Source organism: Equus przewalskii, chromosome 3 (genome assembly GCF_037783145.1).
Source record: "Equus przewalskii isolate Varuska chromosome 3, EquPr2, whole genome shotgun sequence".
NCBI lineage: Eukaryota > Metazoa > Chordata > Mammalia > Perissodactyla > Equidae > Equus > Equus przewalskii.
This window is the reverse complement of record NC_091833.1, coordinates 94,816,599-94,840,244: the sequence shown is the minus strand read 5'-3', so window position 1 is coordinate 94,840,244 and position 23,646 is coordinate 94,816,599. Positions and strand designations below refer to the sequence as shown.

Below are 23,646 nucleotides of genomic sequence, written 5' to 3'. Positions count from 1 at the left end.
CAATCTATCTATCAAAAAGGCTTACTAGAATGATGAAGTAGTATCCTTATTAGGTATCTAAAAATAAATGATAAAAAGGGTAAGGAAAAATTGAAATAATAAACTAATACTTTTCTAGCACATTAGTGCTAATCTGAGGGTTCTACACATTCAATTGCTTTATAGAACCACTCCGAGGAAGGTTGTGTTATCTGCACTTTATAGATGATAAAATGAGAAGAAGATGTGCAAAACTGTGCTTAAGACCTGACAACGCTAGGTGTTCAATACATAGTAGCTATTATTTATTATTCTTGTTTTATTGTTGTTAGTGCCAAAGGGCTATAGTTGCATTACCTCATTCAAAGCTCATGAAAACTTATTGTAGTCATTATAATTATTTTTATTTTAAAAACATCATTAAGTAGGAAAAAATTTATTTTATTTTATGTTTAATAGAAAGACTAATTTATTATGTAGTTTTGAGCAAATCACTGGTCTTGTTGTCTCATTGCCTAACACAGACAATCATCCATTCCCCACCTAGTTTTCAGGGACATTCCTCTTTTTATTTGCGTGAGTTATGAAACAATGTGTTTTGGGTAATTTTGTGTAAGGCGGTATTTTATTTCATCTCAAGACGCACTCTAAATTGTGGTGTGACATAAGTATTGATAACTGGGATCACAAGTGAAATAGTCAAGTGTTCATATCACAAAAATCAGGGAGAGGCTAATAGATTTTTTTTCCTTCAGAATAACAGAATAACAGACTCACTACCATGAGCTGCTTAAAGAAATACAGTATACCCAAAATAGGGTAAGAATTAATTCCAGGTGCTTTATTCACTGGTTAAAGTTGATAGTTATATTCCTTAGGCCTATATTTCAGGTAGTTCATTCTATATATGCACACGCACACACACACGCGCACACACACACACATACACACACATATCTTAATTGCATCCTTCTGCCAAAGTAGGGAAGGTGCTTCACTCAATGGGATATCGCATATGTATAGGAGCCTGCTTCTGGAGTTGGTCCCATGACTCCCAAAGATTGTGGAAACAAAGCAATTAACTTTTTAATTATGCAAACCATTCAGTAAAGCAAGCACTAAAAAGATGCTTAAAAAGTTTATTTAATACTTGTAATATTGTTTCAGTAATATTGGAAATTTCAAAATAAGCAGAAAACTTAAGCTAAATGTGTAAACTCCTAGAGATTTTTCTTTCAAATTTTTCTCTCCGTAGGACAAATATAGGAAAAATACTTCCATACCCATATCACTAGCTTCAGAACTACCAGACTGTTTTAAATAATGTGATTTTCATAATATGTGATCAACTTAGAAAATATCTTAGCTATTTCAAGATTTGGTCACACATACTGTGTTTGTTTTTTTTTGAGGAAGATCAGCCCTGGGCTAACATCTGCCGCCAATCCTCCTCTTTTTGCTGAGGAAGACTGGCCCTGAGCTAACATCCATGCCCATCTTCCTCTACTTTATACGTGGGATGCCTGCCACAGCATGGCTTGAAGAGCAGTGCCATGTCCGCACCCGGGATCAGAACCCGCGGACCCCGGGCTCCAAAGCGGAATGTGCACACTTTACTGCTGCACCGGGCCTGCCCCGGGCACACATATTTTTAACTGTAACAAAAGACCCTTGACTCTCTAGAGAAATGTTTATTTTAATTATGCCTATCAGTTGATCTAAATTATTGAACTTGCTCAAACTTGTGTAAGAATAAGAAGCTTCCTTAGATACAGGAACAAATTAAAATAAATTGGAAAAGAATTTTGAAATCACTGGCATAAACAAGTTAAAGGGCATATCTTTCATCTGCACAGAATTGCCAAGTCCTTTATTCTCAAGTATCATATCTTATTAAATTTTTTGGTACTAGGGAGAAGATATGCCTTACAAAGAGAGATTGATGACTCACTTGGTGCTAGCATTTAAGATATCATAATATTGCTTTTTCTTTAATTTGACATATGGAATCTCTTTGTGTATTTAGGAACACACATGCAGAAAAGATGATGCTTGTTGCAGTATGGGATTCAGGGAAAATATCTGTTTTCACTGAAAAAAGCTGGCAAAGTTAGTTTGCTAATAATTGACCTAGTCATTAAGCAACCGAAAGCTCTCGTCTGCCCCTGCTGCTCATTTGCAGTTATCACATATATTCTAGCAGCAGTGCTAAGGCCTTCATTTCCTTTCATGGAAAGAAGGCAGGACATTTCTGAAGTGGTTAAGGCATGTCTCTTGCCTCAATAGGGGAAAAAAAGGAACAGAAAACGTAATATAGCTACATGGAGAGATGCCTGCCTCTGAGCTCTTTTCATTTTAGCAGCGTGAGAAATATTGCTATGTATTATTGGTCACACACACATTCTTTCTAAACGAAGATTACTGCCATTGATTCCAAAGAGCAAAAGGATCCATTATAATATTTTTTGCACTTCATTTAGCTAGTGTCCTTATTGATTGGCTTTCCTGAACTATCTACTTGTACCTGAGGTGCCTTCCTGAACAGTTTTGAGGACAATTATTTTATTTTATGGCTTAACATGTAGAGAATTTGACTTCTCAGTTACTGTATATTTTGGACGCTCATTCTGAAATTTATGAGCAAACTTAAAGAAGATCTAGCATTGCTCACTTGAGAAACACACAAACACACAAGCACGCACACAGACACACACACATGTACGTACACACCCACCATCCTTGACAGGCTGGGCTGAGAAGGCTAAAGCACATCTTGGAAATGATTTTAGTAACAAATTATGACTTCAGAACGATTTTGTTTTGGAAATGCTTTATTAAATTAAAGTCAATAGTTCCATCAATTTCAAACTTGACAGCCTCCTACCATGTTGAGATTTTATATTTTAAAAATAAGCAATACTTCCTATATTAAAGTAAGTTTTATTAAATTGCAAATAGAAGTATGTTTTAAAATTTGGATTATTTTCTTTCATTACTTATTATGCCAACCTAGGATTCAATATAACCTTTTGAGAAAAATGCTAACAAAAAGTCGGTAAGGTTAACTTAAGGCTATAGTTTTCTAATGCCTTCTACTTCTTTCATCCTCAAGAATAAAGTGTATACTCACATTTTTACAATATAGATTTATGGAAATGTGGTGATTAAGTTAAAATAGCTTTATGAGAAGTTTTTGAAAATATTGCTTCAGAGTTATTTCACCACATTGCTCAAATATGTCATCACTTCAAAACATCCTTTACACCTAAAGGTCTGGTTTTCCTTCAAAGGATTTTGCTTTTTAATATGAGCCTAAAAACCCCTGCAAGCACTTAGGCCTGGCACTGCTAATGCACAGCAACAGGTCTCAACAGGAAGCTCTGTGCCCCGAGATTGATGCTGACAGAGTTGATATTTTCAGTTTCTGTTGAAAATGTGTGATAATCCGATGTAAATGTCCCAGTTATTTATAATAACAATTTCAGCGCTGCGATATATTAGGCTTTTCATGCTCTTTCTGCACTGGAGCCCAGCCATAACTCTGTCTTTGGCTTCTGCAATGCTTGTTATAATAGAGTCCTGATACTCCTCATAATAAACCTTCGTGGAGGCAATCCAAGACAGACCCTACTGATAGCTGAATTCTCCTTAATAGTGAATTGTATTCTTGTGAGACTCTGGCATAGTTATTTTCCTTTAGAGTTAAGGGGTTTATGTTGAAATAGCATTTATTTATTTATTTCACTGAACAGTCTCACTGCTATGACTAAGAAAATTGCTCCATAAAATACTTGGTAATGTAAATGTGAGAATGAAAGTTATATATCTGGTGATTTATTAAATTTATGGCTTGTAGGAACAGGACTGTCTCTATAAAGGAATCTAATCTACACTTTGGAGAATATTCTAGTAATGCCATATAAAAATGGGATGCTGTTGTAATTTGAAATCTCAAAAGCATGAACCGCTGCAGAGGTATGCCTTTGTCATTTCTAATCATGTGTGGCCTGGCTTTGCCAATCTAAATTTGATGGAGGAAAATTTAGAATACACGTTTATTTTGGAAATACTTGCACTTACACAGAACGTAACATTCCATGTGCATAGCTCCTTTTGATGTGCTTCCTTACTCGTTTCTTTTGTTGGCAAGAAATGGAGGGGTCAATTAAGAGGAGGAAGTTTAATTGAGTTCATGTTAGAGGAAGAACAGACCAAGGTTGTTGAGCACAGGCCTGGAATTGGAGACCAGCGATTACCCAAGAATAAGGAATATTGATGTGTAGATAAGAGGGACTCGCGGCTATAACCAATGCTCTGAAACTGCATTTGGCATATGGAAATATGTTTAACCGCTTTTTCATCTCCAGGAATTAAATTTTAAAGTTTGGGTCCACATTTTGAAGACTGGATTTTTTTTTTTCATCTTGGACTTTAAAAAAGTTTTTATCATCACACTTCTGAATTGATTTTGATTGAAACTCTATTAAGAAATTCAGTGTATTTGGTCAGGAAAATTTTAACTTAGAAAAAGGTGATCTTAAGATTCCTCTTCTTATAGTGAACCCCCATTAATTGATTGATTATTTAAGAGACTCAAAATAGTTTAGGCACACAATGTAAAATTTTATAAAATTATATTTTTATAAATAGAAAAATACACAACAGCAAAAATGAAGGTATATTTTGTGTATTATGTACAGAGAACATATAATAAGATAAAAATTTAGTTTCATTTTATACAGTGTTCTTTAAATAACTTACCTATTATTTTTACAATGAAATCCATGTGGCATATGGCTTATTTTCAAGTAAACCTCCCACCCAGGAAATGTATTACTTAACTGAAATATAAAAGAGCATATATGTTCAAGGAGGGAGAAAGAACAGGTTCTTCACATATATTAGCAGGCCCATATGTTGTTTATTAAATTTGATGCTAGTCAACCAATTCAGGCAGCCGATTGAAATAAAAAGAAATCAGCAATTTTGCAGAAGTATGAAAACATGTGCACATGTAGCACTCTCGTGCAGTTTTATCATCTGTCAGATTTCTCAAGAGTATACCATATTTTATAGGCTTGAAATAAAACATTATGAATTCATACATACATAATGAAATAACATATATGATTTGAGGGAATAGCATTGCCCAAAGTTGGCATTTTATTTCATGTAATTTAAATGACAATATTGAAAAAGGTGTTCTCTTGTATTAACTGAATTCCAGTTTAGAGCATGCTGCTTATCTCCTTAGTTGTACATGAATATGTTGAGACGAAAATAATATAAAAGTTTTACTAAGCATCTGAGATGTTTTATAGTTAAAGACCAACTTGTGTTTTAAAAATAAATTCAAATACATTAACTAAGAACAGTGTGCAAAGTATTTCAAATTAAGGACAGGGTGAACAGACTGTTTTACTTTCCTTCCATTCTACAAATCTATGAATAATCATTCCTTGAGGTTTAAAATTATAAATAACAGTGCAGAGTGAAGTTCTTTCGATTTTACAAAGGAAATCATCCACTTTGTTTTCGTTTTTATTTCGGTAAATTCAAAATGACTTTGCGTAGCTTCTGCTAATCTTTTTCAAGACTGAAGCATTTTAGACAAAAAAAAAAAAAATGTTTCCCAATTGTGAGTAGATTATTACATTTATGTGGCTAAATTCACTCAGAATTGACAACTGTTGTTTAACTTGGCAAAGTTAGAATATGGTAGTTGATACTGAGAGAAGGGAGGTAGCAAGAAAAATTAGAAAGAAAAGAGAAATGTCAATGAAGAACCTATAAGCACCTTGTGCTCTAGGAAAAGATGATTGAGTAGGGAGATTTTATCCTAGAGTTATCACCCTAAGTTGATTACTCTGCATCCTGCCCTCACACAGATGCACACATACATGAGACCAGAAAACTGAAGGTAAAAATTATCATCTAATATTTGATTTCAGCTATTAGGTCGGTCATTTGTAGGTCCTAGATGATGAGTGTTAGGTGGAGTTAGACACTTGTCCTTTTGGATGTATAGCTTTACTATCTGTATTTACAAAGTCAGCATGTAAGAAGTTATAAGGTGAAGAGCTTGGTTTCCTCTTTATGATATGTAATTTTTACCACAAAATTCTCTTGAAGATAAATTCTAGAATGGTTTGTATGTTCATTGGATGGAATGGAGGCCTATATTTATTTACTTATTAAATAGCTTACCCACTGGACTTTATGCTATATGAGTACAGAGGCCATATTTTTATGCTAATTGTATTTCCAGGTATTAGGGCAGTGCCTGTCACGGAGTAGATGCTCAGTAAATATCTGCTGAATTAAGTAAAGAATAAGTTAATATTCTCTGGGTCTGAGGTTCACCCATGATTTCATTATTACCTTGGATTGTATGCTTTATTTTGTTTTCTCACTCTTTTGATAACTTAGTATGAGTTAAACTGTGGTGGTAGAGAAATTAGTCAAAATGATTGATAAATATAAGACAAAGCACGTAAGAAAAGGAAGAAGCTACTCCTAAACTCTTTGTAGAGTATTGCAAACTTTCTCAAACCTAAAGTTCATATTGTTCTTACTGATCATTGGTGTATTACTACAGGAAATGTTTGTACGTGGGACAGGATATTTATTGTGTTTCATAGTGTTCTAAACCTGGGCTCTGATGAAGAATGTATTTTACATTTCAAAACCGTGTTTCACTAAGTGTATTTTTCTCCTCTTTGTCCTAATTGACAGAACTAAGGTGCATCCACAGAAAATCTTTATTTTGTAGTTGAGAAGTAGTTCTTTTTAACATTCTATCTAAGAAGGACCTTAAAAATCAAAGATAGCATGTGGATGATACACACCTAGCATGAAGAAAAATCATAACATTCTCTGCATGCCATACTCTTAATAAAAGTATTTTCTAGATAAGTGAACATTGATTAGTACACTTTAGGAGTTTACTAATTCTCAACTCCAGGTTGAGAACATTACAGTTGCTGGTTCAAATTCTTAATGCATTGCTCATATGGGATTAAATATATAATTATTTATATATCGTTCACACATTATTAACATATTATTGAAACTGATTTCAAAGACAGCTTGAAAATTCAGGTCAAGGAAACCTCTATAAACCATGAAAGAGGCTGGTTAAATTTCTGTCTTCACTGAGTTTCTACCATCCATGTTATTTTTTACATATTTCATTTTATGTTTATGAAGATCCTGAAATACATTTTTCTAAAATTGTAGTCTATTTTGTTTTGGTTTTCTCCTGGGAGAAAACAGGATAACACTGAGGAGAAATCAAGATTTGCTATGGGTTTGCTAAAGTCTGCATGAGAAGTGAGTCTCTTTGGAGTTTCCAAGGTAGTTCATTTCATATTATTGTATTTGTTTTTTAAATCGCTCATATCCACCTATAACCTCTATACCAGTCATTGCTGTCCTTCCCACTCTTGTTTATAACTTCCATTCCCTCCCACCACCTGGCTGTACTCTACTCTCTCAGCATGATAACCAGTTCACTCTCTTAAAATATGGAACACAAAGCATGTATTACTGAGTGTTCTAATTAACTGCCCCAACTGAAAATACATGTTTCATCTCACTTAATCCTCGTGACATTCTGAATATGTATGTTTTACTTCACAAGAGAGCAAATGGAGGCTCACAGGCCTGAGGTGATTTACTCAAAGTCATGCAGCCAATGAGTGGCTGAGATGGAGTTTGAAGAAAATCTGTCAAACAAAAACACCGTGTTCTTTCTATTACATCATGTGTCTAGCCATGCCCTTCTTTCACTGGGATGATCTTGACCTCTTTCACCTGTACCTCTTTCCAGTGGCTAGTCTTTCCTTACAGTTTACTGCAAGTATCACCTCTTCTGTCGAGCCCATACTGATGCTCTCTTCCTTAGCTCTTTGCATATCGCACATCTGTATTAGCATATATCATATTGTCACTCTTCTCATTTTTTCTGGTTTAAAAATATGGCAATAATTTTTCGTAAAAGTATTTCAGCATGAAATGAATTTGTGACTATTTTGAAGTACATTTACAATTAATTATTTTTAAAGTGTCTTAATTTTAATTTTGAATATGATGAATAGCAGTGATGAGAAATCCCACATAAAAACAAAAGTGCTTTGGGTCCTCTGTAGTTTTCAGGAATGCAAAGGCGTCCTGAAACCCAAATGTTTGAGTACAGCTGGTGAAAGCAGTGTCTAGCACGGATTGAACATTCATTGAATATTTAATGAGCAAAATTAAATAATCAAATTAATATAGCAACCTTCGGTTACAGAGACTATAAATATCATGTGTGAGGATTTAGGCTTTCCATAATTTTATAAATTTACTCAACAATTGTAAGTCAAGAAGAGAATGAGCAAAACCTACACTAAAATGTCTTTTTTAGAAAAAAGTAAATTTAGAATGATAATTATATCCATTGAGTAAAATTGTATATTAATTAAAGTTAATTTGAAATTGTAAGTGAACATTACTCATTGCATTAATCAATGATTAGCCAGGTACTCAGGCTGTTAGTTTGTATAAAGGACACAGTGGGTCATGCTATTATAGCTATAAATTGTGAGATTTTAGACAGCAGATTTGTAAAACATTATACATTTGAAAATAATTATGCAAAATATTCTAGGTTTGCTAGAAGCTTTATAAAATGTTTTTAATGAAACTAAATCTTGAAATTTTAATAAAATGGTCAGGTTTATATAGGGCAACTCACTAACTATCATGAAAATTAATTTTTAGGAAATAGTGTGTAATATCAAATGAAATTAATAACCATCTTCGGTTAAAGAGAAAAAAACCAAAAGAATATTTCATCCTTTTACTCTAGATTTAAGAAATTTTAAACATCATATACTAGCCTTAGTATATCATTTATTTATTAAATTTACTTATTTAAATTTATTTATTAAATTTACATATATCAAACCCAATTAAAATGTAATTCAGTATTAGTAGCTAAAGTTTACACTTAAATCTCTTTTATACTATTTCCTAATTTCTTCAATGTACAATTATTTTACTAAAGCTGGTAGCTGGTAATATTAAACACTGTTATTTAGCTGATTTTTTTTGCCAGTAAGCTACACAATCTATGCCTTTAAATCTTAGGAATACAAAATATAATACAGGATACTAGAAACACCATTAGCTCTTAATAAAAGAAAGCTGAATAAAGCATTAATAATTGTTATTTCATCTTACATCAGTTATAATTTGTATTGATTTAAAAAAAGCTTCAGGTGGTGCCTACACAATTTTTTTCCCTTGTATTTTCTGTTTTTATCTTCCTTGTGGTCTCAGTAGTTAAGTGCTGACTGATAACCTGGTCCAGGGTTTATAAGATTGTATATTTTGTATTTTAAAAATACTATGTTTTCCTCCTTAACAAAAAGTAAATTGAGCGTGTCATATGTGTGATAGAGCAGTTTCCCCAAAGCAACAAGAACCTGTAGCATTCCTTCCTCTGCAAAGGTTTTCAGATTCCATCTCTCCCTATTGTCACTAGGGCAGAGCTTAATCCCATCGCGCCCAGGGTAGCACACACAACCAAACCGGCCTCCCCACACTGCAGGCCTGCCCATGTGCATTAGGGACACCAGCATTATGATTATTAAAGTGCCCTTTTGATAATTATCCAGCCACTATTAGCAAGAAAGCGGATGAAAGAAAATTTGAACCCTCTCATTGCCCTGGAGCATGACCCCCCCGGAAGAATATACTGGATTGTTCGTGTTCAGAAGAGCCTTGGGTATGAACATGAGAGACTGGGGGAAAGTCTTAGTCAGACCAAGAGGTGAAATATCTGTTTTCTAGTTGTTAGAGAAAATTTACTTTTAAGATGGACCTTACAAGAAAACAATACTGTTATGAGGAATGTTTATGTAGTGTGGTAATAGCCTTTTCTCATATATCCTTGTACCAGACACGCTAGGTTTTGATAAAGGTTTGAGGACATTAAGCAGAGAACAGCAGTTTCACTGTCTAATTAATCTCTCTACAATATATTGTTTGATGTGTCTCTTCTACACATCAAGTCATTTTCTATTCTTCCCACCGCCCAATCTATTGTGTTTGGACTAACTTCAGACTTGCCAGCACTAAACAACATCCTTCCCACCACACTGCCTTAGGCTGTGACAGCTTTCCTATCTTCCAACTGTTTCTTTCTTCCATCCTTTACCTATATCCTACCCAGTCTTTAAGAAGAAGCTCAGTATCGGTCTTGTCAAACTTTCCTCCCCTTATCTCTTCGCTTTTAGCTTCCAAGTGCTACAAACTTTGACTCTTATTTTTGTTCCCCACCTGAAGATTGTATTCCTTGAGGATAAGAATCAAGCTTTATGCCTTATTCTTCTTTGACACTACAGTTCAACATTGTGTTCCCTGTGCTTAATTCATTAAATCACACAACCATTAGTATCAATATCTTAATATCAGTATTTCTATCATGATCATACATTTTTCCAAAAACAGAAACTAGAAGAGGCAGACATTACAATGAGTTGACCCATAGTATTGTCTATGATATTCTTCTTGTTTCATCTACGTAACAGAGAATTCTTATTCTTTTGGAAAACCTCATTACAAACTCTTTACTCTCCATGACACTTGATAATAATACAAACTATCTCTCCATCTACTTTTTCTTTTCATGTATCATATGGTCCATTTTCCCTTGTTTATCCAGCTGAATATCTAGCTCCTGTCATTGTCCATAAGCAAATTCCTACCAAATAACCCTTTAGTATTAGAGATTATTTTAGTCTTTTTGGTTACCATTCTATGTTGTTTCAGTTGTTTATAAACTCAGCTATTTATAAAATTATTTTATATTACTTGTTACACCTTAATAAGTTGTGCTACAGTCGTGTGCTGCATAATGACATTTCAGTCAATGATGGATCGCATATACGACGGTGGTCCCGTAAGATTAGTACCTTATAGCATAGGTGTGTAGGAGCCCACACCATCTAGGTTTGTGTAAGTACACTCTATGATGTTCACACAATGGGAAATCACCTAGTGAAGCATTTCTCAGAATGTCTCCTCATCATGGAGTGATACATGACTGTATTACTGTTCGTCTGTGTTTTGCGTATGTATATTTATTTTCCCCAAATTTCTCATAAGTATACCTTTTGCTGTTTTTGTATCTTCACAGTGTGGTGCTGATTTACAAATATATTACCTCATAATAATCTACCTTTTCTGAGGTCTAGGAAGAATTTACTATATATAAAATCCTTAAGATATTGAAGACTATTTTACAAAAAAGGCTGTATTTCATGCAAGATGCAAGTATCTTGCTACAAATTAAGAGCATGTGGATTCTTTTTTTTTTCTGGCTTGCGAGATTCCCACATTTGATTCTTCCAAAGACAAAGTGCTGATCCCAAAATAATCACTCAGAAATATTTAAATGCAGGAATAATTAGGTTTAGTTTTTTTTACTTTGATATTACTTGAATATACAGGTCTTACTTTTAAAGGGGGATTTAAATTTTTAAATGTTACATGTACCAACAATTAATATTTTTTAAATTAAATACAAAATCAAAAATTTATAAGGAAAAAAATCCAAGCTACAAAAAAATCACGTTCAATCATATCCGATAAAAAGTTTGCTACTCTCACTTTGTTTCCTTTAATTCAGTAGGCCTGGATAAGGCATATGGCTTCAGAATTCTTTGATGCTAATCTCTTGTGATAACCAATTTGTTTCCAAATTTCTCAATTCAAGGGCTGACTAATACTATTGCCTAAGCATTAGGTGGGTTGTGTTGTTTTAAACAGAGATGATGGCTAGTAGTAAGCAGTGTGTCAAAGACCAGAGGAGTTGAGAAATTTGGAAGTTTTGAGACACTCTGTCTAAACAGGATTAAGGCAAAACCAAAAGGATTTTCATGCTCCAAAACCCAAAGATCTCTGTGATAGCTGCTTTCCTAAACATCAGGATTAAAGGTTAGAATCACATTCAGAAACAAGAATGCAAACATGTATTCAGGAAAATCCCTGTCTTTAGAGAAAAATTCAAGAATGTCTCAGCACTTATGTAAAAAATACACTAAAGAAACATATTGGTATAAGGGGGTCAAAACTTTTTTTTCCGCAAAGGGAAATTAATTCCCTCCTATTTTTCACTTTTTACAGTACTTCTTTTTCTTTTTACTATTTTTTAATTAAGAATTAATTTTTTTTAGAGTGGTTTTGGCTCATAACAAAATTGAGAGGAAGGTACAAGAGATGTCCCCTACACCTCCTGCCTCCTCCATTATGGACATCCTCCACCACAGCGGAATACCTCTTGTTTTTGCTTTTTTATGGGGGTGAGGAAGATTGGCCCTGAGCTAACATCTGTGCCAATCTTCTTCTGTTTTGTATGTGGGTCACTGCAACAGCTTGGCTTGATGTGCAGTGTGTAGGTCCGCACCCGGGATCAGAACCACCAACCCCAGCCCACTGAAGCACAGAACACAAACTAAACCACTATCCCACCAGGCCAGCCCATGGAATACTTCTTTTTTCCCTTCATAAAATGTGCATATACTTTTCATGTTTACCTCCACTATGTATAAAAGCTTCTCTAAATAGTGTAAAGGAATCATTTTTCATATGTAGTTTGTATTTAAATATAAAGATACAAAGTTAAAGATTTCTTTAAAAACAAATAATAAGAGCAAAATCTGTAGCAGTGTTTGGTTTTCAAGTGTGATGGTATCTCATATATTGACATTATTAAAGCTATTAATCACTGCTAAAATTCCAATAGTTTACTGATATCAACTGTTTATTAAACATTTTCATTTTATTTCTTTCCATATCATTCTATATATTTACTCTTTAAACATATATAATCTAGATTAAACCATGTCTATAAAATTATAATTAAAACATGAACCCTTTTACAGAATTAATTTGCTCAACCTCTTGCAGTGTATGAGATTCCACTAAATTTAATTCTTTTTTATTAAGTTAACAAGTCGAAGTTGTTTCAATATCAAAACTACTTAGCTTTAAGAGAATGTAAAAAGTTATATAGTGGGGAAAAAAAAGCAAAAAAGCCAGCCATATAGCAATTAGGTAGAGACAGAATAAGGAAATTTTAATAATCCTACAATGGGTTGGTGAAAAAAATACATATATATTTGGTATTATTTATCTTATAGTTTTTCTTAAATCTGTTGTAAAAAAATCTATACCCATATATCAAAGACTTGCTTTAAGCTATTCTGTCTTATCAAAAAGCAAGAATAGGATGGTAGCTCATTATGTGTAGCAGCCCCCTGTGTCCCTAGACTTGGAAGATTATAACTCTGAGAATGTTCAGATTAACACCTTTCAAAATACCTAATTTGTTTAAATTATCTTTGAAATAAAAGAAAGCAAGCAAACCAGCTCAGGGTTTTTGGAAATTGTTTTATTGGCAAGGTCTATGGATGGACACCATGGTGTAGGGGCTGCTGATTTTCCCTTTACATATTTCCCCATCTCCCTTCCCCAGGTGTTGCTGCCATCACTACCTTTCCCTTCCTCCCCTTTCCTCATGGCAAGACGCATGGAAGAAGAGTGCTGTTAAGGCCTCTCCATTAATCAACAGGTATGGCGGTTCTCATGAAGCAGTGCAGCTGTCCCTGGTCTGCGTTCTCCATTCATAGTCTATCTCTTTCACCTTTAGAAGACTCATTCATCCACTCCACAGAGCCTCCTGATACGGAAGAGCTGTTCAACCTGAGTATATCTTTACATATTCCAGCATGCTATGCATATCAGAATGCCATGCACAGTTGTAGATTTTTTTTTAAATGTAAAGAGTACGGAAGAATTAATGATATAATTTTCAGAGAAAGGTGCTATGCGGTTTCCTCAACTGATTACATAGGAAAGAAATGGAGCTTGTATGTTTATATATGCCACTTGCAATGTTCTACAAACAATTGTTATGTTATATATAGCATACCTTTGAAAAATGTAACATGAGAATATTTGGTCAATTTTAATACAAAATTCAATTATTATAACATTTGGATTTTCAATAGCATTGCACAAAGTTGTATGCACATTAATTACAATGCTTACTCATCTGGTTATAGAAAATTAGGTACAAGCCAGTTCAAAGAAATCAAATACGTTACAAGGCCGTGTGTTCGGATGTGAGAGCTGAGTGTGTGCTAATTGCTTTCCGCAAAACTTTCTTTTGTCAACTCAGCTGGTGGTATTCAAGGGAGTCTGAGGGGACTATTTTCTTCAGCAGTCCCCAGATTGCCTCCTTCCAGGTTGCTACATTTTGAAAGGAGTTAGTCCCTCAGGGCTCAAACTCCAGCAGAGTCATAACCTATAAAACACAAACACTCAGTCACCACAGGGCAACACCCACCTACTTGATTTCCTTTTTCACTAAAGGAACTGGTCCTCCCAGTTCCTGCAGGGGCTTGTTTGGAGGATGTGTCAGGCTCTGCATTACACCAGTGTGACTCTATCAGGATCTTTGAGATGTGACTAGAACATTGCCTTTGGGCTAGGTAGATTATTAACAGATGTCTTAAAAAATCCAGTGAGTGTGTCTATAGGTGTGCATGTATGGCAGCATTACTGTGGTATTCTTTAAAGTGGTAGCATAATTAAGACTTGTTTATGAACATAAACAAAGCAAATCATTTTGATTTACCCACGTTTTCACAGTGTGGCCATTAAGCATTAAAAGCTGGACCATTAATCTTTATTCAGGAATGTGTGGCCTCATTGGATAAAGCTCCGAAACCATTGGTTGCCCTACATTTCTAGACTTGTTTCTAGTCTTTACATTATGCTTTTACCATAGGTGCATGCTGTGCTCTGGCCTCCACGTCTTTCTCAGTGGGTATGAGTCTTCATGTCCATGGGCCTTTGCATAGTTGGGTCTCTCCATTTGGAGAGTCCTTTCCCCAGATCTGATTGTAAAACTCTGAACAACAATGGTAACAACAAACATGTACTGAGAGTTTACTGTGTGTCAAGCACAGTGTTAATAAGCTTAATTTCCATTTTCTTAGTTGATCTACACAAAGGAACATAGAGTTAGACATTGTTATTATCATCCATATTTAATAGATTAAAAAAATGAGGCTTAGAGAAATCTAGTGTGGCCAAGATTACTCAGAATGGACTGAAGTGGGATGTGCTTTAGGTAGTTTCTCCTCATTCCTCCCAAGCAAAGCTGGGACTCTCATTCATGCTCAACTCTGAATTACTAGAGGACAACGATTCCATCTTATCCTTTATGAACTCTTTTATGTCCACAGGGTTTGTTACTCAGTAAATGTTGGACAAATGAACGAATGTTTACAAAACAGTCATTCATCCTTTTTACATCATTCATACTTCCCTCTACTCTGTTTTTATTCTCCTGAGCTTGTAGCTTTTGATCATTATTAGCTTCATAGATTTTTCAATATATTTTTATTATAAGAAATAATTCATTATTTCCCCCAAATTTAGGACCTGTAATTAAAAACCAAGTACAAAATAATTGCAAATGCAGAAAAAAATTTAAATTTTGTAAAGTGTATCAATCTAGTGGTAAGAAAAGAATCATAGATATATCTCACATGGAAAGAAGAAAATTCAACTAAAATGTTCAAAGTTTTGAGGAAAGGTAACCAGAGAAATTCTTTTTTTACATTAAAGGAAAATAAAGGAAATGTGTACCATATAAGAAAAGAGTCTTATCAGTTTACCACTAAAGAAAAAAAGGGAAGGGGACGAATATAGATGAGGAAAAGAAGATAAACCAAGAAGGGAAAAAAAAATATTTGAGAAAAAAGAAACAAAAAGATTTTCGAAAAGTGAATACATTGAAAAGCAATAAAAAATTGAAGGAAATTTATCATTGAAAACCATGGACACTGACAGGGTTTTAAAAGAATATGAAATAAAGCTTGGAGGGGAAAAAAAATCAATGCAGATAGAGAAAAAGAACTTTATTTATGAGTTTGTGTTTCCTTTAGTCTTAGAAAAGCCTTTGAAGTAAATGGCTGGAAAGAAAAAGGGCAAGTTAAGATACATTGATTTGTGTATACTGGACTTTTCTAGGACAAAATTTCTGTGGAAATAGTGCTTTTGAGAGCAAGATAAGGGCTTAAGAATTAACTTGGAGCTATGTATTTAGAACTAAAAAGGTTGTGCCTAGAGAATACATTTCAGACAGGGCTTGATGGAAAATTAGGGTACAAGTCAGGGTATTCCCTCCCCATGACATTCTCCACCAAGATAATCCTAGAATTAATCATCTGTTGGCTCTGTGAATATAAGGATTATTTCATATCTATTTTTCTTTATGTAGAGTGCCTGGAGCATAAAACAAATGTTTGCTGAATTAGTCATGGAATTTTAAGAGTGGGTAGAGAGATTTTGGTCAGCCAACCCAGTGTTAGATTTTGTGTGCATCCCTCAATGCCATTATAAGAATCATTTATCTTTGCTTAAATAATTCCAGGGACACAAAATCCAGAGGTAGCTCATTCTATTTGGGGACCTCTTTAGCTTCCCAGGTTTTTCTTATGTTAAGCCAAAAGCCTGTCTTCCTGTAACTTGAATCCATTTATCCTGACAAAATGAGTTCTGTTGCATTTCCAAATGAAAGTACTTCCAAGACCTAAATTCAGATAGATGCTCTGCCTTAATGTCTAGATATATAGTGCCCCTCTCTATATTCTTTTCTGGGTTATAGCCCCAGTCTTCCTAATTGTTCTGTTACTTGGTTGCAAGTCCCTTTAGCACTCTAGTTATTCTCATTTAGTACAAAATGCTTTTTTATCAAACAAGGAATTCAGGATGGGCTTCACACTTTATATTCTTACACTTGTTCAATTTGAAGAACCTGGAGAATCCATTTAAATACCTTCAGAGAAAAAAAAAAGGAAGTGCCATTTAAAACTGCATATGACTTTAATCTGAATTTGTACATAATAAGGGTGTGATTTGGATACTACATAGTACAGTATATAAACAAAATAAAATAAATACAAGTACGTATAAAAAATGGAAGAAAAAATAAAGTAGTTAAAAAGACGATAGCATTTGATGAAAGTAAAGGAATTTTCAGTCTTTACTTTTTATTTTTAATTGAATACATGTTGGTGTCTGAGATGAATCTTTCCCTAGGAGGCCCATTCACCGTTTTAACAAATTTGGCTGTAAAAAATAAAAATCCTTAAGTGGATAGTAATATCAGTGAAAGTAAAAGACAAGCAAAACAAAACAAAAACTATATTCTCAATGCAAATTACTGACTTGAATGACTAAATAATAGGTACTCACATATAACAATATGTTACATGGAGGTCAAAATAGAGCAAAGTAAGATTGAAAGATGCATAAAGGATGCCCTGTCAGATATGGGCTTTCCCTAATAAAAGTTACTGCAAAATAAATTTTTCATTTATGTGAACTGCTCCTTAATGCCGAATGGCTGTCAATGTCCTTTGGTGAGTCCTGTTTATGAGCAGGTTATGGAACTCTCTCAGAGACCCTGCACATCTCACTTTCAGTGAGTGCCTACACAGAATATATGGCCTTTTCTAGAACTAGGAAATTTAATTAATTTGCTGGCAGAGAATACTTTTTATGCCACATGCCTTTTCCCTGACCCTACCCAAGATTTCCATTTTCAAATTTGCTTCATATATTATGAACCTATATAATCTTAACGAATGTCTTCCATATGGTAATTATAGTGCTTGACTTTATATTCTCAGAAGCTGCAGTGCCTACATAAATTCTTTCTCTGTAATACTGATATTGCTTTGTAAGTTGTATGAATATATGCTCCCCATTCTGCTTTTTAAAATTTCATTTCCAAAGCAATCCCCTTTATGTATTTGATTATATATGCTTCTTAGGCTATATTCTTAAAACAACAGAAAGCCTATATTTGCTTTGTGTGTCACTCTTGTTGAAGATGTATGCTGTGTGCAACGTGTCTAATTTAATATCTTTAACTCTGACTTTTAGTATTTTAGAAAGAGGGGAGTGAAATGCAGGAAATATGGACTAATCACTTAACCTCTCAAGACCTCACTTCACTAAAATGAGGGATTTGACCAGCTAATCTTTAACGTAACTTCGAACTTTCTACAAAATATAGAAGACTAGGAATTTTAGAAATTCGGATTTTGTTCTAGGCTTGCCAATAAACTATATTTAACCTCCCTGGGACACGGTTTCTTCATCTGTAAAAGGTGGAGATCAAACTAGATCAGGGATGTAATTTTTAATGATAACATGTGTTGACTTATTTTGCTTTCTGGAGCTTTCTCTTGAGGATTCTGAGAACTTGCTTTGAGTCAGTGACATGGAGTGCTACGCTCATGTGCTCAATTACCTTTTATGTATTACCTTACATAATTTCTAAGAAGGCTTCTAATTCAACAAGGAAAAACATTGATGATTATTATCAACTTAAGGTGCTATATTATATTTTTTGATGTATATATGCAGATGCTTCTTGTTCTTTTAAAATATATGAATCCAAGATAATGTTTGGTGCTCTAAGGAGAACATGTTGAGGAGAGGACAGCCATTTGAGATATTTGAAGTGTTTTAATGCAGAAGAGACACAAAGGATTCCACTCATTCTTTATGATTCCTGAGGGCAGAATGAATGCCAGTAGGCTTACATGGGAGAACATCACTTCCTTATAAGGATAAAATTTATTACCTTAAGACATGCTCAATAAAATCTGCTCTATAGAATAGTTTGTGTTCTGAAATCTCACCGAAGATGCTGAAACTTAGGTTGCATGGTAATTTCTCTAAACCATTATTAAAGGAATTCGTTCATAAGATAGCAAGTAAGACAAAATGAATTCTACTGCTAATGGTCTGTGATTCCATGATAATGATCAGACATACTAATAGCGATAATTCTGTTCTGGAATTTGGTGACACAATTCTCAAAGATTTCATTGGAATTGGTGATTAAGAATTTTTAACACAAATCATCTAATTATTAGCCAATGCTCTAGTGTTGTAGTGAAATGCTTTTATCTTACCAAAGCTACCTTTCTGAAGGGAAAGCCACTAATTTCCATTCATGGAACCATCACTTATTTTGTCTCTGGAGACTTTACTCTCTATCCTCATTTTGAATGTTATTTTTCTGTTGCAGTATAACTGACTATAATAAAATTAGTATAGATGACTTCCAAAAGTAATTTAATGATTGATTGTTTTCAACTTATTAAGGCGTGGAACATCAAGCATTCACTTAGAATCATAACTTATTTTATCTGGGAGAGATCATGAAAATTCCTCACTTTGAAATCCAATTGAAAAAAAGGTAACTTTTTCAAGGTCATTCAGTTAGTGAGAGAGCTGTGATCCAGATTTCCTGAATCCCAATCTGGGAATAACCAAATTTACCTCAGTAGCTTGCTTAAAAGTAGATCTTGGTGAGTTGACACTTTCTTTTGTGTCCTTGGGTGCACTTCTTATCTTGAATCAACAGGATGAAATAGAAAAGCAAACAATTTTATTTATAAGAAACAGGAAAACACTAGGTAGTGTAGCCTGCTGTGCTCCTGAAGGGACGTGGAAGTTGGCATCCCTTTGTAAAGCTTGACTTTACAAACGTTCTTTGTAATCGTTCACAAGTTTTGCCAGAAGTGCAACCAGTCAAAAATATATTCCGACTTAAAATCAGGAGCTGCATAATGTGATCTTATCACCACCATCCTGTGACTGGCGACTCCACAGTTTGCAACACCCCCAGAGTTTACCGCAAATAAAGCAGAGCAAGTTACCAAAGATTTCCAATCACAAGCATTAACCAGACTCAACCATCATTATTTAAGCTCTCCTGTCCACTCTAATCAGGACAACAGGCATCAATTAAATAAATAGAACATCTGATTATAAGGAGAATTGTTAACACAGGCACATTAGCTGGTTGTAATAGGATATTAGCTAATTGACTGGGGGAAAAATGTCCTTAGAGACCATAGTGTATATTGCTCAGGATTTTATTCTTTGTAATCTTTGGTGAGTACAGCAACATGATAAGCCAATGTGTTCAAGTAATGAAGAAAATGCAGGCAAATATTTTTAAAACAACAGAGAATTGTAGGTCTAATTTTGAAGTTGTGCTATCTTTGTGAGGATAATGGAAAACTTGGCCATAATACTAAAGTTTTACTGATTTCTGTGTTTATAATGAGAACAAAAAATGAGATTGGGAGGGCTGATGGTTTTACATAGGTGTTTTGGATCATTTACTTTAAAGTTTTTCTTTCCAATAAAGCACCATGCTATCAATGACTTTTTCTTATTTCCGAACCAGTTATCAAAAAGACATTGTATATTATATGTCTTTAAATACGTGACTTGAACAGATTGTGCTTAGTAAGTATTTTTTTGTATATTCATAAGGCATTTTCTTCTAGGGGACTCAAGTTCTAATTTTATCATGGAAATCAAAGGAAAAGTAACTTTCAGCTAATACGTTAATTTTCTTTACTGCAAACTCTGCTGGGTCACATTAAGTTAGGGGACACTATTCAAATATTTTGGGCCTCAGTAGGAGTGAGAAAAGGAGCAGGAATCAAATTATTTGGGTATGTTTGTGACATGTGAACTTAAGGTAACAGTGGTTATTCCTTAGAGGCTGAAAATATATGCCAAACTGTGGTAGGTGGAGGGTATTTCTATGAGAAAGTAAAGAGAGGTGATGGAGTAAAACTAGGCAGAACAAATGACGTGCGCAGAAAGAATCAGTGAGGTTCCAGGTTATAGCCTTTAAAATGCACTTAACTTTTAGTTGATTAGTTTGTTTGTCTGTTGCATGACAAGACAAGCAGGTGGAATGGAAAAACAGGACAATAAGTGAAGGAGAAAGGAAACTAAGAATACTCTGCCAGGCCTGCTCAAGATTCTTCTTAGATGTCTCATATGGGCAGATCTGCTCGTTTTTACATTTCCCGAATATGTGCCATGGATATGTGAGTGTTACGTAAACATAGCAGCATATCAATATCGAATCTATTTATGACCATCCAGCTTGCCTTAATAGTGGTGTAGGATATTATATATCACAAAAGAAATACATCCATCTATATTTAAAACTACTGTTCATTACTTTGGAATTAAAGGATAACATTAGAAAATGAAATCTATTTTTTGTAATAAACTTCTCCTTTTAATAAACTTCTTTCAGCTTTTAGAAGAATTTGGTATAAGTTATGAAAAAATACCTGCATGTATTTTTGGCTAAGAACTTTAAAGTTCTAATATTTTCACAAAATAAATTGGTTCAATCTGGAAGTGAAATGGTTTACAACAGAAATAAATGATTATCAGACATCATAGTAGTTTTAAAGGATATAGCATTATGTTTGTTTTTGAAGAGAGAATTTTAATATTTATCTAATTTAATCAAGAAAAAATATACCAATAATTTCATACAATAAGCCATTGCTGTCATTAAAATAGTGACTGGCTAAAGACAAAAATCAAATTATCTCATTACCAATGTAAGAATGAATTTTTAAGAAAATAAGTATCATGAACAGATAAGTTAAAAAAATATTTTACTATGGCTATAAGATATTTTTCCAAACATAGCTATATTTGTTAGCCATTTTATTTTACCTATTTATTTGTTATTATTATTTTGATGAGGAAGATTTGCCCTGAGCTAACATCTGTGCCTATCTTCCTCTACTTTGTATGTGAGATGCCACCACAGCATGGCTTGACAAGCTGTGTGTAGCTCCATGCCCAGGATCTGAACCTGTGAACCCAGGCCACTGAAGCGGAGCATGCACACTTAACTGCTAAGCCACCGGGCCAGCCCTTAGCCATTTTATTTTAATGCAACCAATAAATAAAAGTGAACAGTACTTAAAGAAGATAATTATTTAAATGTTTGTTACATTTTATAGGGAAACAAAAGCCTGCTTATTGTTTCTATAGTGTGAGGCTCAAAGAACTAGATTAGCAAAATTAGAGGGTTCAGAAAGTTCAATAAAGTAATGAATCATGTACAATTTGGCATAAATATCATTAGCATTTTCCAAAGATGTTATTATTTGGGAATTGCAATGATGTTTTCATATACATTCAGCTTTTACCTTGAATTGTAGTTTATTTATGAGATTCAATAATCAGAATGACTATGTTTTTGAATTTTGCTCAGAAATTGAGGGCCACTAAAAGAAGCATTTTAGCAATATGAGGTTCTTTTTTTTATGCCAAGGATTGATTATAAATAAGTGTGAGATTTCAAAGCGGTTTGCTCCAAGGAAATATGTTTGTATATTCAGCACCATTAGTAATTAAAATGATGAACTGTTTTCAGTCCAAATGTCAGAGATGTAAATTATTTTGTCTTATTAGATGAGTTATTTTTTTTAGGAAAAAGTAGAATTAAACATCGTAACTGCTCATTGCTGAGCATTTTTTGGAAAAGAAAAACATACACTATTATTATTAAGTGTTACAGAGCTTACTTTGGCATGACCATAGTTTATATGAAAGTATATTTCCTGCAGTTGCATGAATATTGTATTTATAAGTAAAATGTGTATATTGCTCATTCTTCCAGAAGTCCGATAGTATTAAATCATTTTCAAGTGTTTGTGGATTACTTTAATGCCTATGACCCTGGCACCTAAGGATTTACTTAATGAAATTTTTAGACACTTAAACTGTAAATAAAAGTTGCCTTTTATCTGAAATACTTTACAGTGCTAAAAATGTGTACCTTCATCTATTTTACTAAGTGGTTATTTATTTATTTCTCTCTTTTACTTTGACTAAATAATTGAGAGCTACCATTTTATTTAGCACAAGTCCTAAATGAAAGCAGACATAGACTTAATCAATGAGTAATTGGCTGGCAGAGCAGAGCACTTACACTGAATTGTCATCTATTAAATTTTGATAGACAGTCTAACCACTCCATGTTCTATTTTCTCACCTGTAAAATGATAACAGTAACATATGTTAAGCTCCTAATAGTTCACACAGGCATTATCAGATGGTTTGAAATAGAAAGGCAGGGAAGGAGTCAAAGAGAGGGGTAAGAAGGGTGAAATGAAGGAAGGAAGGGAAGGAGGAAGGGAAGGAGGGAGGGAGGAAGGAAAAATTTCCCACTGATCTATAAAGGGGTCAATCCCCCAATGCAATTTGGAGATTCCCCATCCAAGAAGAGAGGGCATAGAGAACGGATGTAATGGGATATTTTGCAGTTAAAAATATGAATCTCTGTATAGGTGGGCTTAGTGAAATGCTTTTAGGAATGAATTGGAAAATGAGAATTGGCTGCAGCTAGGTCACGTGCCAGAGCACTGTGCAGACACCTTCCTAAGCCAGGCAGTTTATAAATAAGCAAAATGCAGCTCAGTAGCATTACTTCCTACTGCTAACTGTAGGTGGAACTCATTTGGAAAAGCCACTTTTTTGGGACAATCTTCTAGAGAACTCTTACACAATGGTCACAGAAAAGGTCTAGTGAAGAAATTACAAGTTAAGTTTCATGCTAAATGTTAGAGGAGCAATCCTTATACATGTGATTGCTTATTTCTGGATAAAAGAAAAGCGATCAAGTGTAGAAAATGTAGGGCTACAAATAATTTGCAAATATAGATAGAAAAAAATGTAAACATGAGA

General features: G+C 34.0%; 1 protein-coding gene across 15 annotated transcripts in view; it reads left to right on the top strand.

Moving 5' to 3' along the window:
• The window catches only part of PCDH7 (protocadherin 7), a 399,930-nt gene that overhangs the window by 195,316 nt on the left and 180,968 nt on the right, over positions 1-23,646 (top strand). For 4 of the 15 annotated variants that reach the window (XM_070613009.1, XM_070613007.1, XM_070613010.1 and 1 more), the window contains one exon: positions 13,505-13,600. The exons of the other annotated variants lie outside the window; for them this stretch is intronic. In XM_070613009.1, coding sequence (XP_070469110.1) covers positions 13,505-13,593 — 89 coding nt within the window. In that variant the 3' untranslated portion in view covers positions 13,594-13,600. The remainder of the gene's footprint in view (positions 1-13,504; positions 13,601-23,646) is intronic. 15 annotated transcript variants of the gene reach the window in all.